We start from the raw sequence: 16,704 nt of genomic DNA, 5'->3' as shown, positions 1-16,704 counted from the left end.
TGCCACTCATCACAGCGGTCCAGGAAACCAAAAGCTCGATGGAATTAGAATTCCCCACTTCTAAGAGTTACTTGCTGGTGATAATAAGACTTTTGGATTTCAACGGCTGAGCTATCCCTCCAGCCCTCTCTAAGTTCTTTTAAGGCCACATCCTATTGCTAGTCTCCATACTGTAAGGCCCATTCTGGGAAAAATCAGTTGCTAGTGTAGTAATAGGCCAGGGGGCCACTGGTTACAACAGGCCAAGTCAAGTCAAGCAAGTTATCTACATCTCCGAGGCTGCTTCCTTGTACACAAAGGAGGGTTAACAGCCTCTCTCTGACAAGGTGACAGGGGGCTGCAGCTAACATTAACACGTACAGCAAGCACACTGTTCCATCACCCTATTTTTTCCTAAGGGAGGCAGTCATCACCTTGGGGAACTCTCCCCCTCTTTTGCCAAGGATAATGCAATACGTTATCAACGGTGCCAAATACAATTAGGGTAAAGGACACAAGAAACGATCCCGGCACATAGGGCAATACTTTTGTTTGCTCCTTACAGAAGAGGCTGCAGCTGCTACCATAAGTCACTAACTTAAGTACCAGATTGTTTACAACCCGCGTTGTGAAATTTACATCTGTTCACAGATTTAACTGCGTTTGCATAACGCGGTGTCGACTGTAAAAAAAAATCCGCCCAAGTTCCCTATTGCCCAAGTTCCCTTCCTTGATTGCAGAATACGGAGAGGCAGTGAACTTTTCCCCTCCAAGTGTGCCTGAAGCATACCAATGTGACCGTGGACACAACAACGTCGATCTCGCGCTCCTCCTCTCACCCCTGCTCTAGAGCCCGTTTGGGGAATGGCTCGGGGCATCCCTAATCCCAGCTTTCCTGCGCCCTAGGTCAAGTCTGGCCACCGGCCTGGACGGGCGAGCTCCGTCCGCTTCCCCCACGGGCGGCCAGGCTCGGCGCCGATCCTTCCCGGGGCGGAGAGGGCGCGGTGGGACCAGAGCCCGCAGAGGGGCAGGAAAAGGACGAGCCCCCTTCCTGGGGCACGGTCGGGAGGGCGAGCGCGACCCCGGGGCGGGCGGGGGTGGCGCAGAGGAGGTGCCCGGGGTGCCCTGCCCGCCTCGCCTCGCCTCGCCTCGCCGGCTGGGGCAGCGAGGCCTCCGCCCCGGGCGAGCCTAAGGTGTCCCGGGAGGAGGACGCTCGGGGCCGCGTCCCGACTCGGCCGAGCGGCGGTTGGGCCGAGCGCGGCGGAAGCGGGCGGCCGGCGGGGCCGGTGGGGCCGGGGCGCCGGGCCGCGCCCATCAGCGGGCCGGGTCCTCGGCCTCCGCGGGCCCCCGCCCCGTCCGCCAGCGTCGCCGGCGTACCTGCACGGCCCGGCTGAGGAAGGTGCCCGCGTCGGCCGCCAGCTTCTTCACGTTGAAATCCATGATGTTCATGCCGGGCGGCGGTGGCGGCGGCGGCGGGGCAGGGCCGCCGGCGGGGCTGGTGGGTAGGCGGGGGGCGCCGCGGCGACGGCGGGGCGGACGTGGGAGGTGGCGGGAGGCGGCGCCAGCCCCGCGCAGCTGTCGTTTCCTGCGGGGGAGGGGGCGGGGAGGCGGAGGGCGGGGCGAGCGCGAGAGCCGGCGTCCACCCACCCCGCCCCCGCCGAGCGCGCGCCGGGCCACGCACGCACGTACGCGCGCGCGAACGCGAACGCGGGCAGGGCCAGGCGCGTCCCCGAGCAGCCGCCGCCGCCGCCGCTGCCTCCGCGATGCTTGGCCGCCCGCAGTGTGGAGCCGGCTCCGCGGCGGCGGCGGCGGCGACGGCGGCGAACGGCCTGACCGCTGGGGGTGGTGGGGAGGGAGAGGGCGTGGCCTCAGAGGGGGATGGGGGCGCTCCCGGGAACAGCGACCCCTGGCGGGCGGGCTGGCACACAGGCAGATTTCGTTTCTGGTTTCTGACACAGGGCCTCATGCAAGCCAGGCTGGCTCCAGGTTCCCGAGGATGGCTTCGAATTCATCTTCCTGTCTCTGTTCCTGTTTTCTGTCTATCTGTCCCTTTCCCTCCCTTGTGGCTGGAACTAAACAACTGTCCATGCTAGGTTCTGTTTTGTGATTCTTATCATGTACCTTCCACCTTGATGTCTCAGGATGCCTCAGCGCATACAGCCTCAAGTCAACAAAGCAGACGAGGGGAACGGCGAAGGCACACACCAGCTTAGTGTTCTTTCTCTTCTCGAAGTCAAGCGTTTCCATATCCCCCAGCTGCTGAACTCTGATTTTCCCAGCACTAGCTAGAACTGGGCCATTCAGTTCCTCACAATGGCAATTCAGTCGGATAAATGTAATGTGCCCCGGTTTAAAGAACAAAACAAAACTAATAGCATTTGTGAGAGAATAGTAGCTCTCATGTTTAACAGTACACATTGTCGTCTCGGATAAAACAGAGCTTGTGTTAGCGAAGAGCGAGAGAATAGTTATTGGACAGGCAACTATTAACATTTGCTCTGCCGTTGTTGGGCAAGAACTAAAGGATCTTATGCTCCCCAGAACTTATCTTCAGGGTTTAGGCCAGTTATGCAACTTTAAAGAATGAGGAGAAAATTTTTTTCCAAGAGTATGTGTAAGGCTGTGGATTCCATTCCCAACTGAAAGAAAGCAAAGAAAGGACAGTCCCATTAAAAGGTGCTTGAACAAACTGCAATTTCTTCTGTTGTGTATCATTTGACTCATGATAGCATTTCTAAGATTTACCATTTAATTCCGTTTTAAACAAAAGCTAAATAGTTAAATTATTTGTGTGAATTTTGCTGTATATAATTAAGGAACAATAGCAGACAAACATATTTGTAAGTTATAGTGTGGAATGGCTTTAAAAAAACACATATAGGGGTGTTTTGCCTGTATGTATGTCCAAGGACCACATGTGTGTCTGGTACATTCAGAAACCAGAAGAGAAATCCCCTGGAATTATAGACAGTGACCCACACTGGAGAATTGAGGACTGGACTCTGGTTCTGAGCCAGCTAGCCAACTCTCCAGCTTCCTTTAGAGAGAGAGAGAGAGAGAGAGAGAGAGAGAGAGAGAGAGAGAGAGAGAGAGAGAGAGAGAGAGAGAGCGCTGTGGTTGCTTCCAGAAGACAGCATGGGTACATTGAAGAATAGAGGGTAGGAAGTTTTGCCTCTGCACCTGTGTCTTTCTACAATGCTTGTGGTTTCAATTTCTGTATAGATATTCACTCAGGTGTGTGTGTGTGTACATGCCTACACTCGCATAACATTTCTTGCATTTATATTTGGATTTTAAAGCAAATACTTCAGTGATTTAATGAAATAATGCATGGCCATTAAAATATTCAACCAGCACAGAAATGAACCATGATGAAAGCAACTAGTACTTCAAACACTCAGAACTGGCCAGCTTTGATATTTGGTTATTGTCTTTCTCTGTAAATATAGCTGCAGCTTGGGTGACACAGACCCAAGCATGAGAATGGAGCCATAGAGTAATAGGATGGGGGGACGGGATGGAGGGGAAGACACATAGAGTAATAGGATGGGGGGACGGGATGGAGGGGAAGACACATAGAGTAATAGGATGGGGGGACGGGATGGAGGGGAAGACACATAGAGTAATAGGATGGGGGGACGGGATGGAGGGGAAGACACATAGAGTAATAGGATGGGGGACGGGATGGAGGGGAAGACACATAGAGTAATAGGATGGGGGGACGGGATGGAGGGGAAGACACATAGAGTAATAGGATGGGGGGACGGGATGGAGGGGAAGACACACATGAGTTATTTTGTATGAGAATTTTCTTTTTCTTCTCCGCCCCCTTTCTGTTTTTAAGACAGGGTCTCTCTAGCCTAGACTGGCCTTGAACTTGAAATCTCCCTGGTTAGGCTCCTAAGTGCTGGGATAGATGGATGTGTTTCTCTGCATCTATCACTACCCTCTTTCTTCTCTTTTCCAAGCTGCTTGGTTTAATCTTAGGCATATCCATTTACTGTATTAAACATGAGGTAATGGGAACTCATGTATTTATTCAACTTTCCTTTGTGCTCTCTCTGCTAACTTGTATTGCTTTTTAAAATTGTTGTCATTATTGATAGAGTCACACTGATTGAACAGTGTCTGGTGTTATTAGAGGACATAAACAAGCATTCCTTTTCATTTCACTAATTAACTTTTTGTGTGTGGCATCATGTGTGTGCATGTGTGTGTGTGTGCATGTATGCACATGTGCCCGTGCCCATGCATGACAAGGTAAGAGGAAGATTCAGTGAGCCCCAGGGTTCCTCCTGTCCCAGAGCCCAGTGCTGGGGTTACATGTGCAGGTGACCAGGCCTAGCTTTGGCACTTTTGTGATCAGGACTCAGGACTTGCGGAGCAAGTGTTTTTACTGTCTTCCCAGGATCAGCAACCATTCTGTTTATTCCCAGGGAAGGGAACATGTAAGCATCCCTTTCCATCCCGCTTACATTTGATCCTGTCATTCCTTCTGTCCTCCACCAGAGGTCAGTCCTTATGTGCATGGACTGAATTCTCCCTCTCCTAGCTCAGAACTTGAGTATCATCGTTTTGGATTTTCCTTTTCCGGAGGACCCTTACTATCTATCAGGATCTCCTGATTCTAATGTCATCTCCCTCCATTGTCACGATCACAAATACTGTCTCTATTCGCCGTCACAGCTCTGTCTCCTTCCTTCTTGGAGTGGTCAAAGCTTTTGAAAGAATGTTAGCAATTATTGTCTCAATGTCAATTAATTTCCATTTACACCAGATCATGTTAGCGTGGCTGCTTCTATGTTATTTCCAAGAGCTATTTTTTTAATCAGAATTTTTCTTCACTATTTTCTTCTCAGCCATCATCATAAGAAGAGTGTGTAATGAGGATTTAGCATGTACCTGTTACAGCTTTGACTTGTTAACTTTATGTGTAGTATTTTCTCTCAAGTCCTCTCTTGTTTTGCCCGCATTATATGTCCCTCCTCTGATATTCCTTCTACCTCTCAAGTACGACCTCACGCACATGCGTGTGTGTGTGTGTGTGTGTGTGTGTGTGTGTGTGTTTCTGCATCACCATTTTTACTTTAATGGAAATTTCTCAAGGTCTCACTCGTTTTTCTTTACTCTTTTTCTGTAACATTCTGTCTCCATTCAAGTGTCTGCTTATACACAGATGTCATCAAATTTTCTGTTCTTATCTTGTCAAATATTTCTGAAATACCATTACTATGTGTCAGGAAAAGTTAACAGTATTTCCTCAGTATTGGCAAGTGGCCCATAAAAAAACAACTTTCTAACTATCATAATTATAAAATCCTTCCAAATTTAAATAACTGATATTTCCATCAAGTTAATCTTTTGCTTTCAATCCATTCATGCCTTCTCATTAGTTTTGGGATAAAGAACAAAATCTGTCACCTGCTTGAAGGCCATGCACATTTTACTTGTAACGGCCTAGTCAGTCAACCAGATCAATGGAGTGCCTTTTGGCTTTTTGAGACAGGGTTTTTCTGTGTATCCTTGGCTGTCCTGGAACATGTAGATCAGGCTGGCCTTGAACTCAGAGGTGTGAGCCAGCCACCACTGCCCACCTGGGATATAGAAATCTTAAGTCATACTTCCTTCATATTGATTTACCTTGAGTTGATATACAACCTATAATATTAAAAAGTCTCATAGGGGCCAGGTGCGATGGTGAACACCTTTAATCCCAGCACTTGGGAGGCAGAGGTGGATCTTTGTGAGTTTAAAGCCAGCATGGTCTACATGGAAAGTTCCCGGTCAGCCAGGGGGCATACTTAGTGAGACCTCTGTCTCAAACAACATTGATGGTGGCAGCAGCAGCAGCAGCAGTAGCAGCAGCAGCAGCAGCAACAGCTGTTAGTGTGTAGGCATCTGGACTGGCCTGCCCTTGGAGTCCTGACATGATACACCTCCAGCTACTGCCACTAAGAGCACTACCTGTGCCTATTGACTATGTTCCCTTTAAAAGGGCCCTATCCACTCCCCATCCTTCTCTCTCTCTTACTTTCTCTCCCTTTCTCTGTCTCTCTGTTCCCTCCCTCCCCTCTCTCTCACTGCTCCTGTCCCCAGAGGCTGGTTTCCCCCCCTCCCCTTTTCCCTTTTTTACGATCTTTTTCCCTTAAAAAAAAACCCTCCACTTGAACTCTGTTGTGTGGTGTCTTTCTCTCTTGTGCTGCTTTTTGAAAATTACAACAGCAGCAACCAAACAAGCAACCAAACAGCATTAGAGATTAAGTCATTAGTCTTTGCTTAGAATATTATTAGTTTTAAAAAGTAAAAAGTGTATATCTTATATATTTTGAATGCTTATAATGATTCCACTAGATGTCAGAGTAGCCTAAAAAGTTAATTGCTATATAATAAAGGTATTGAGTAAAATTGCAGTTAGCTACTGTATGTTTCTATGTTAGTTTAATGAGAAAAGAGAATGCTTTTGTTGATACCTTTGAAACTGAGGTTGTAGATGTATATTGAATGTGAAGGTTAGAATTTTCCTGTGTTAACAGAATTTTTTGTTTTTCATTAAGCTCAGAAGTTTAAACTATCTATAAGACATAAAAGCTATTAATATTTTACTCAGTACCAAATACAGCCTGATAACTTACTAACATTTTATTATTGTGTCATATTTATCCTCAAATTACAGCAGCAAATAAAAGCATCTCAAAGGCTGACAAGATGACTCAGGGATAATGGCATTTGCTTCCAAACTAATGACCTGACTTTGATCCCTAAGACCCACATGGGTAGGAGGAAAGAGCAAATTTATATAAGATGTCCTCTAACTTTATATTCCCTTGCAAGCAAGCAGACACACAGACACAGACACACAGATACACACACACACACACACACACACACACACACACACACACACAGAGAGAGAGAGAGAGAGAGAGAGAGAGAGAGAGAGAGAGAGAGAATCTAAATAAAACATTCCCAGGTGAGATATCTAAAGAAGTTAAGTAACTATCCTTAAAAATCCTAGCCTATTAACTATTCATAATTATTTATAAGACTAAATATGTATTCTAAACACTAGAGATGTCTTAATCACAAGTGCTTTTAACATCCATAGTAGGTAATGATGCTGAGGTGTGGAAAGAGTGTTTAGGTTTGTAATTAGACCCTGGTTGTCAGCAACATCATTTGTAGCCTTAGTCTGATCTTGGGCAAGTCATTTCATACCTCTGACCTTTAGTTCCCTGTTATTATGGTTTTTTTTCTTTCCAAAGTCTCAGTTTCACCAAGAAAGACTTGGGAGCTAGATCCTGGGGTGGAAGCCTGCTAGCTCAGAGAAGCAGAGAAAGCACCCAGCTGACTTCCACCTCCTCCAATGTCTCTGAAAAGAGAATGCCTCCAACTCCATGTCCATCCCTTCTACTTCCTGTGGGTCTCTATCTACCTCTCCTGAGTCCCTCTTACTCTCTATGGTTTTATCCTGTCAACCTGTTGCTTGCTTGTGTTTTGACCTATGGGTGACTTTATTTAAACCTGTTTACAATGAACAGAAAGCTCTTGGGTTAAAGGTGTATGCTTGGGGCTGAACCACACCACAACTAGAAACAGGTTTTTCCAGTAAACAATGCAATCTTGGGGTTCACAGTGTGATCAAATATCCTGCAACAGTTCTCTTATTAATAGAGTGGAAATACAGCCGAGTGTTTCCCCCACAATGATGACATGGAGGCTCAATAAGAAAATATATTCCATCTACTGCATTGTATTATCTTTGTGAACCTGAGAGCAAAGCAAAATTAATATGGGTTAAAACCCCTCCTATTTAAGTCATGGTGGATGACCCAATATTGGTGTCCACATGCATCTGAATGTATCAGTAGACAGTTTACCTATAAAGACTAGTATTGAATTTTAAAAACGAGTCAAGAATTACAATAATTTATTTTGCACTCAACCAGTATCTTTAAGTACAGAGGTTACTTGGAAATGAAAGTGGAGGAAGTGGAGAATTGAGTTTCATTCTCTTCATGCTATGCTTGTTACTACTTATCACCTACTATGATCTATTACTTCTTTAGTTTTTTTAGATTTATTTATTTATTTGATGTAAATGCATGTTTTGCCTGCAGGCATGTATGCATTACATGTGTGCCTAGTATGTGTGTGTATTACATGTGTTCTGGTTTGTGTATGGGCATTACATGCATGACTAATATGTGCATTACTGTTGTGTGATATTTTGATTGCATTTTGATGCTCCCAAAATGACAATAAAGTTTCTTTTGAATCAGAGGTAGGAGCTACTAGCTGACCAAAATTAACCATAGAGGTTTTGGAGGACTGAGGACGGATAGAGAGACAGGAAGTAGTAGGGTGGGGCTTAGAGAGGGTGGTATTTTTTTTGGATGGAGAAACTGGTTGCTTCTCCACCATTTTTTGATCATTCAGGTTCTTAACCAGATATCTGATTCCTGAGTTTTTATTAGTAAAGAATTAGATAAATGTATGTGCATTACATGTGTGCCTGGTATGTGCAGCGACCAGACAGGCTGTGGGATTCCTTGGGTCTAGAGTTACAGATGGTTGTAAGCTACCATGTAGGTGCTAGGAACTGAACCTGGGTCCTCTGCAAGAGCTGCCAGAGCTCTTGACCACTGAACTGTCTTCCAGCCATAATATAATACTTCCTGCTGAACTCTAATAACTCCCAGATATTACTCCATTTTTGTCTTCTTTGCACAGTTTATTTCTTCTTGTTTTGAAGATGAATATTCTGAAGGCACAGCCCAAACACCTAGCTCAACGCCTGCAGGTTACTAACACAGTGAACACATACCAACTCTGATTCATCATACCAGAGACTTTTGCCAATTTTCCCGTATAGTATGGCTCTGTATGTATGCAAAAGTAGATCAAGATAGTGGGCACAGCATCCAATGTCTCTAACTCAAGTTCATAATTTGAGTTTATTTGCTAATTAATTTAATGGGTCTAGAGTGAAAAGTTATTTCATACTTGAAGAAAGTAAAAATTGAGAAAGTAAAAAAATGGTATAACAAGAACTCTATGATAATAAAAATTACTATCAGGAGGGTAAGAGTGCTTGTTATACTATTGGTTTTGTTTGCTTTCCTTAAATAGCTACGTTTTAACTCTACAAAACCTATACTGTCATAGTTGGAGATGGCTCAGCAGAGAAGAGCATGTGTTGCTCTTACAGAGGACCAGAATTTGGATCCCATCTCCCATATCAGGTAATTTACAACTGTAGCATGAAAAATAAAAACCCAGAGGTAGATATTGGGGTTCAAGCTGATGGTCAGATAAACAAAGCAGCCAGCCACTAGCTCTTACCTCTACCTCAGACTGAAAGGGTGGTCCTGGCTCCACGAATCCTCAGAAACAAATGCTCTCCCTGTCTGGCAACTAAATCTCTACATGAGGCCCTTTGCTTCTTCCTTTTATACTTCCCTAGTACATGTGATCCCATGCTGAGATCATCTTTGTGTGAGCTATTTCTCACACAAAGGTCTGGATCAACTTCCTGTAGCTCAGTGTGGCCTTGAACTAACTGCCTGTCTTCTGAGTTCTGGAATTAAAGGTGTGTGCCTCCACCACCACCAGGCTCTATGGCTAGCTAGTATGACTGCTGGGATTGAAGGTGTGTATCACTCCTGCATGACCTCTATGGCTTGTGCCTAGCTTTGCATTCAAAACCTTCAGACAAGCCTTTTTGAATCATAAATAATACATCACCACATAAGTCTCCTGCAAATCCACTCCAAGGGATTACATACTCTCTTTTGTCCTTCATCGACACCTGCACCCTGGTGCACATAACCCACTCCCCATGCATTTTTTTTTGGTTTTTCAAGACAGGGTTTCTCTGTATTGTTTTGGAGGCTGTTTTGGAACTCGCTCGGTAGACCAGGCTGGCCTTGAACTCACAGAGATCCACCTGCCTCTGCCTCTCGAGTGCTGGGATTAAAGGCGAGTGCCACCACCGCCCAGCCATACATATAATTTTAAATAAAGTAAGTCTTTAAAAACTCCCTATATCATTAACTTAAATTACCTTCCTGTCCCCATCCAAAGTATCTACGTGAAGAATTTAGTGTGCTTCTTGACCACTTATATCCACAAACAAACATAGAACCACTTTTATTCTAATCTGTGCACATTATATAACACTTACCTGTCATTCTGTGATTTTCCTTACTCTTACACTTTCGAGTATGTTTGATGTATTTCCTTCAGTTTTGTATACACTCCTTAGTTTTTGTCAACTTGATACAAACTAGAGTCCATAGGAAGAAGGGACCTCAGATGAAGAATTGCTTCTATCAGAGGGTCCTGGAGCTTGCCTGTGATGGCGTTTTCTTGGGTGATAGCTGTGGGAGGATCCAATCCACTGTGGATGATACCACTCATGGGCAGGTGATTCTAGGTTGTCTATCTGAGCATGTCAGAATAAGCAAGCCAGTAAGTAGCTTTTCTCCATGGTTCCAGCTCTGGATTCCTTCAGTTGCAGACTGGGACTGGGACACGAAAGCCAAACGGATCCACCCCTCCACAACAAGTTAGTTAGTGTTTGCTCTAGTGATAGAAAGTGACCAGGTCAGTGTAAGAGTTGATTGAACGAAGGCTTCACCTTACTTGTTGAGTTCCTGAATAGTTTTTCTTTTCAATTTTTAATTTTAAAGTTTTGTGTATATTGATATTTTACCTACCTGAATGTTTGTCCACCACATGAGTATAGTGTCCATAGAGGTGAGAAGAGGGTGTTGTATTCTCTAGACATGGACTTACAGATGGCTGTGAGCCTCCATGCGGGTGCTGAAGATTGAACCTTCCTCCTCTGGAAGAGCTGCTACTGCACCTAACTAAAGAGCCATCTCTCCACCCTTCTGGTTTTAATTCATAAAAACCAACCTACAGCTTGTTTAATTTTTGATATTTTGAGATGATGTCTTGCTATGTAGCCCATGCTGGGCATAACCTTATGAGCCTCGTTCCTCAGCCTCCTGACTTACAAGCATGCACCATCATATCCAGATCTAGTGAGAATCTTTCTTCACAGATTCTGAAACATAAATGCACACACACACACACACACACACACACACACATCCCTGGAAGTAGTGTACATGTCTTTATGCTTACCAAATACAACCAGAATCCCTCCATCAGGAGGTTCCTTTCCCTTCTCATTTCATGAAAACTTGACAAGTCTATTTTTCAGTGATTGATATAGCATATACAGATGTTATTTTTATATTAAATCATTTTTGGATTACTGGCCTGAAGTCAACTAGGTAATACTGTTCTTTTGAATTTGGTTTGTTGATGTTTCATGATTTCATGTTGTTTTTTTCTTTGAGAAATTTAAAAAGTTTTTGAGATCTTGCCTGTAAACGAAGGGCTTTTCTCTAGTAAAACTTTCTTTCTTAGGAAGATCATTCTATGACAGTACTTCCAGCTTGTATTAGTGTCTACATTCTACTGAAGTTTTACATATATTTATACGTACTTTTTTGAAACTTTATGCTTTAGTTAAGATTGATGTTATAAAGTAGATCGTTTTTTTAAATTAATTTAGTCTTATTTTTCACCTCTTCCTCCCCCCTTCTCATCCCCATCTGTCTCATGCTCCCAATTTACTCAGAAGATCTTTTTTATTTCCCCTTCTTACGTGGATACATGTATGTCTCTCTTATGGTCCTCCTTGTTTCCTAGCTTCTCTGGTGCTGTGGACTGTTGGTTATCTTTGCTTTATGCCTAATATCCACTTATGAGTGAGTACATACCATATTTATCTTTATGGGTCTGGGTTACCTTACTCAGGATTTTTTTTTTGGTTCTGTTGAAAATTTCCAGATGTCTTTGTTTTTTAACCACTGAATAGTGTGTTCTATTGTGTAAATATACCACATTTTCCTTATACATTCTTTGGTTAGGGGGCATCTAGGCTGTTTACGGGTTCTGGCTATTACAAACAATGCTGCTATGAATATAGTTGAGCAAATGTCCTTATAGTATGATTGTGCATCCTTTGGGTATATGCCCAAAAATGGTATTGCCGGGTCTTGAGGTAGATTTATTTCTAATTTTCTGAGAAACCACTATACTGATTTCCAAAATGGCTGTATAAGTGTGCACTCCCACCAGCAATGGAGGAGTGTTCCCCTTACCCCACATCCTCTCCAGCATAAGCTGTCATCAGTGTTTTTGATTTTAGTCATTCTAACAGGTATGAGATGATATATCTGAGTTATTTTGATTTGTATTTCCCTGATGGCTAAGAATGTTGAGTAATTCCTTAAATGTCTTTCAGCCATTTGAGTTTCTTCTGTTGAGAATTCTCTGTTTACATCTGTATCCCATTTTTTAATTGGATTATTTGGTGATATGTTGTTTAGTTTCTTGAGTTCTTTGAATATTTGTAGGTCATCCCTCTGTCAGATGTATGGTTGGTGAAGATCTTTTCCCATTCTCTAAGCTGCTGTTTTGTCTTGTTGACCGTGCCTTTTGCCTTACAGAAGTCTCTCAGTTTCAGGAGGTCCTATTTATTAATTGTTGATCTCAGTGTCTGTGCTACTGCTGTTCTATTTAGGAAGTGGTTTCCTGTGCCAGTGCCTTTAAGGTTACTTCCTACTTTCTGTTCTATGATGTTCAGTGTGGTTGGATTTGTGTTGAGATCTCTGATCCATTTGGACTTGAATTTTGTGCATGGGGATAGATATGGATCTATTTGCATTCTTCTACATGTCAACATCCAGTTATGCCAGCACCATTTGCTGAAGATGCTTTCTTTTTTCCATTGCACAATTTTTGCTCTTTTGTCAAAAATTAAGTGTTCATAGGTGTATGGATTAATATCAGGGTCTATGATTCAATTCCATTGAGTCACCTGTCTGACTTTATGCCAATACCAATGTTTTAATGACTGTAGTTCTATAATAGAGCTTGAAATCAAGGATGGTGATGCCTCCAGAAGTTCCTTTCTTGTACAAGATTGTTTTGGCTATCCTGTTTTTTGTTTGTTTTTCCATATAAAGTTGAGCATTGTTCTTTCTGTGAAGGGATTTTGATGGGGATTGCATTGGATTTGTGGATTGCTTTTGGTAAGATTGCCATTTTTACTCTGTTGATCCTACTTATCCAAGAGCATGGGAGACCTATCCATTTTCTGGTATCTTCTTCAATTTTATTCTTCAAAGACTTAAAGTTCTTGTCCTACAGGCCTTTTACTTGTTTTGTTAGAGTTACCCCAAGATATTTTATGTTGTTTGTGGCTACTGTGATGAGTGATGTTTCTCTGATTTTTTTCTCAACCCATTTATAATCTGTGTATAGGAGGGCTACTGATTTTTGAGTAAATCTTTTATCCTGGCACATTACTGAAGGTTTTTTATCAGCTGTAGGAGTGCCCTCATAAAAATTTTGGGGACACTTGCTCACATATACTATCATATCAAATAGCGAAAGTTTGACTTCTTCCTTTCTCATTTGTATCCTCTTGATCTCCTTTTATTGTCTTATTGTTGTACCTAGAACTTTGAGTACAATATGAAGAGATATGGAGAGGGTGGACAGCCTTGTCTTATTCCTGATTTTAGTGAGATCACTTTGAGTTTCTCTCCATTTAGTTTGATGTTGGCTGTCGACTTGTTGTATATTGCCTTTATTATGTTTAGATATGTACCTTGTATCCCTGTTCTCTCCGAGACCTTTATCATGAAGGGGTGTTGGGTTTTGTTGAAGGCTTTTTCAGTGTCTAATTAGATAATCATGTTTGTTTTCAGTTTGTGAATTATGGTGGATTACATTGATGGATTTTGGTATGTTGAACCTTCCCTAAATCTCTGGGATGAAGCCTACTTGGATGATTTTTCTGTGTTCTCAGATTCACTTTGCCAGTATTTTATTGAGTATTTTTTGCATCAATGTTCATTGTCAAGGGCCATGAGAAATCCAGTAGGATAATTAATATTCAGCAGGCTGACCTACCACATGAGTGATAAGGGAGCTCCACCTGGCAAAGCCTGGAGTCACTTCCTCTCTTCCCTAAGAACAGCTTTGGGTGTTTCTCACTGCTCTTGTGTGTTTATCACATGAAAATATTCCGTCTACTGATATATGTATCTATGGGAAGTCAGGAGAATTACTTCATTTGGCTGTGTAATCTTGATATATGGAATAAATACTGGGTGCCTTGTATTCTTGAGTCAAAAGGAATTCCTTCTCACCAGGGCTTTAGCAGTAAGAGTGCTCCATTGCTTACCCTGAGGCTGGAAGCAGCAGATTCGGTAATCACACTACTGAGCCTTACCTTTTCTCTTTGGTATAGTGCTGATAAGTCCCCTTTAATTAGCTAACATTTGGCAAAAATTCTAATGAGGATGAAATGCTACCCATTTTCCTTATGCAGCTTATGCAGGTTACCATGGTTACCCTAATGGAGCTGCCTTGGAAGCACAGAGGTAAAGTATCTCTTCCTCTCCTCTTTTTCTACATTTATCAACTACAGACTTCTAGTTTAACTAACCACACAAATGTGGGTTTTACATACCAACCCCGCTTCTCCAGTTTAGAAATCATAGCCTCTTACTGCCTCTTAAGCTGTGCCCAGACATTTTACAAGTCACACACCCTCTGAGACAGGACGTGCCCTCTTTTGTCTGCCTTCCTGGCACTGAGAGACATGCATGCCTGCTATACTTGCTTTAGCCAGTGAATTGCTGATTGTGCCCGTATTGGGTATATAAACTGGAAGCCTTGTAGGATGGGGGAATAACTTTTTTTGAAGAATAAAGAGCCATGAGAAATATTTGTGTGAGCTGTTTTCCCTCACCCTCAGATCCTTTTAGTCAGCCCTGCCATCTTGCTGTTTAGCTCCTGGCCTGAACCATGAGAGAACTTTGAGACTGGAACTCAGATGTCCTCATTGGCTCATAATGGAGATTGGTCAGTGATTCACTTAGTTGTATCTTTGTGTGTTTTGGGTATCAGGGTAACTGTAGCCTCATAAAAAGAGATTGGCAATGTTCCTTCTGTTTCTGTTGTGTGGTACAATTTGAGGAGTATTGACATTAGCTCTTCTTTGAAATTCTGATAGAATTCTGCACTGGGCTTTTTTTTTTTGGTTGGGAGACTTGATGACTGTTTCTATTTCCTTAGGGTTATAGGTCTATTTAATTTGTTTACCTGGTCCTGATTTAATTTTGGTATGTGGAACTTATACAGAAAATTGTTCATTTCCTTTAAATTTTCCAATTTTGTGGAGTACAGGTTTTTGAAATATGATCTGATGTTCTCTGCATTTCCTCAGTGTCTGTTGTTATGTTCCTCTTTTAATTTCTGACTTTGTTAACTTGGATATTCTCTCTCTGCCTTTGGTTAATTTGGATAAAGTTTAGTCTATCTTACTGATTCTCTTGAAGAACCAACTCTTTGTCTCATTGATTCTTTGTGTTATTTTCTTTGCTCCTATTTTATTGATTTTAGCCCTCAATTTTGTTATTTCCAGCCATCTATTCCTCCTGGGTGAGTTTGCTTCTTTTTGTTCTAGAGTTTACAGTTGTTCTGTTAATTCATTATTGTTGCGTTTCTCTAGCTTCTTTATATAGGCATTTAGTCCTATGAACTTTACTCTTAGCACTGCTTTTTTTGGATTATTATTTTTTATTTTTAAAACAATCTTATTTTACATGTCAATCCCAGTTCCCTCTCCCTCCAGCCCTCCCACTCCCCACACTTTCTCCATCCCCCATCCACTCCTCAGAGAGGGTGAGGCCTCCCATGGGGAATCAACAAAGTCTGTCATCACTTGGGGCAGGATCAAGGCCCCCCCCATATCTAGGTTAAGCAAGGTATCCCTCCATAGGGAATGGGCTTCAAAAAGCCAGTTCATGCACTAGGGATAAATACAGGTTACACTGCTAATGGCTCCACCCAACTGCCCAAGCCACCCAACTGTCATCCACATTCAGTTGGCCAGTCTGGTCTTATGCAGGTTTTCCAGCTGTCAGTCTGGAGTCCGGGAGCTCCTACTCACTCAGGTCAGCTATTTCTGTGGGTTTCCCCAGCATGGTTTTGACCCCTCTGCTCATCATTCCTCGCTCTCTATACCTGGATTCCAGGAGTTCAGCTCAGTGCTTAGATGTGAATCTCTGCTTCTGCTACCATTAGCTACTGGATGAAAGCTCTGTGATGGCATTTAAGGTAGTCATCAATCTCATTATAGGGAAAGTGCAGTTAAAGTAGCCTCTCCAATACTGTAGGGAGAGATCGTACTTACTCATAGCGCTAACTATGCCCGTTTGGGCGTGGTCACAGGTACATAGACCATAAGGGGGATAAAAGAGCTGGGGGGAAGGAGACACTCGCTCTTTGGGTTCTGGTTGTGTCCCAGAGAGCAGCATGCAGACCTTTGGTTCTTGGCTTTCTTGGCTTCTCACTTAAGTGACTTCTCCCTCAATAAAATATCATAGGACATCCCTATTTGTGTAGCTTAATATTTCCGTATTACCACTATTGCTCAGATTCCTAGTTTGGGTCACCCTTGTGGATTCCTGGGAATTTCCCTAGTGCCAGTTTCTCGTTAACCCTATAATGGCTCCCTCTATCAAGGTACCTTTTTCCTTGCTCGCCCTCTCTGTCCTTCCCCCAACTCAATCTTCCTGATCCCTCATGTTCTCTTCCCCCATACCCTTCCCTCTCCTCCTTCCCCTCCCT

General features: G+C 43.2%; 1 protein-coding gene across 4 annotated transcripts in view; it reads right to left on the bottom strand.

Annotated features, from left to right (window-relative positions):
• Sh3glb1 (SH3 domain containing GRB2 like, endophilin B1) overlaps positions 1–1,541 on the bottom strand; it is a 43,163-nt gene extending 41,622 nt beyond the window's left edge. The window contains exon 1 of one of the 4 annotated variants that reach the window (XM_040751666.1): positions 1,357–1,541. In XM_040751666.1, the coding sequence (XP_040607600.1) occupies positions 1,357–1,428 (72 nt within the window). In that variant the 5' untranslated portion in view covers positions 1,429–1,541. The remainder of the gene's footprint in view (positions 1–1,356) is intronic. The other 3 variants (XM_040751664.1, XM_040751665.1, XM_040751667.1) reach the window with 3 other exon arrangements.
• Between the last annotated feature and the right edge of the window lie 15,163 nt (positions 1,542–16,704).

This window comes from Mesocricetus auratus, unplaced genomic scaffold (assembly GCF_017639785.1).
Source record: "Mesocricetus auratus isolate SY011 unplaced genomic scaffold, BCM_Maur_2.0 Super-Scaffold_100009, whole genome shotgun sequence".
NCBI lineage: Eukaryota > Metazoa > Chordata > Mammalia > Rodentia > Cricetidae > Mesocricetus > Mesocricetus auratus.
This window is presented reverse-complemented; position numbering and strand designations above follow the sequence as displayed.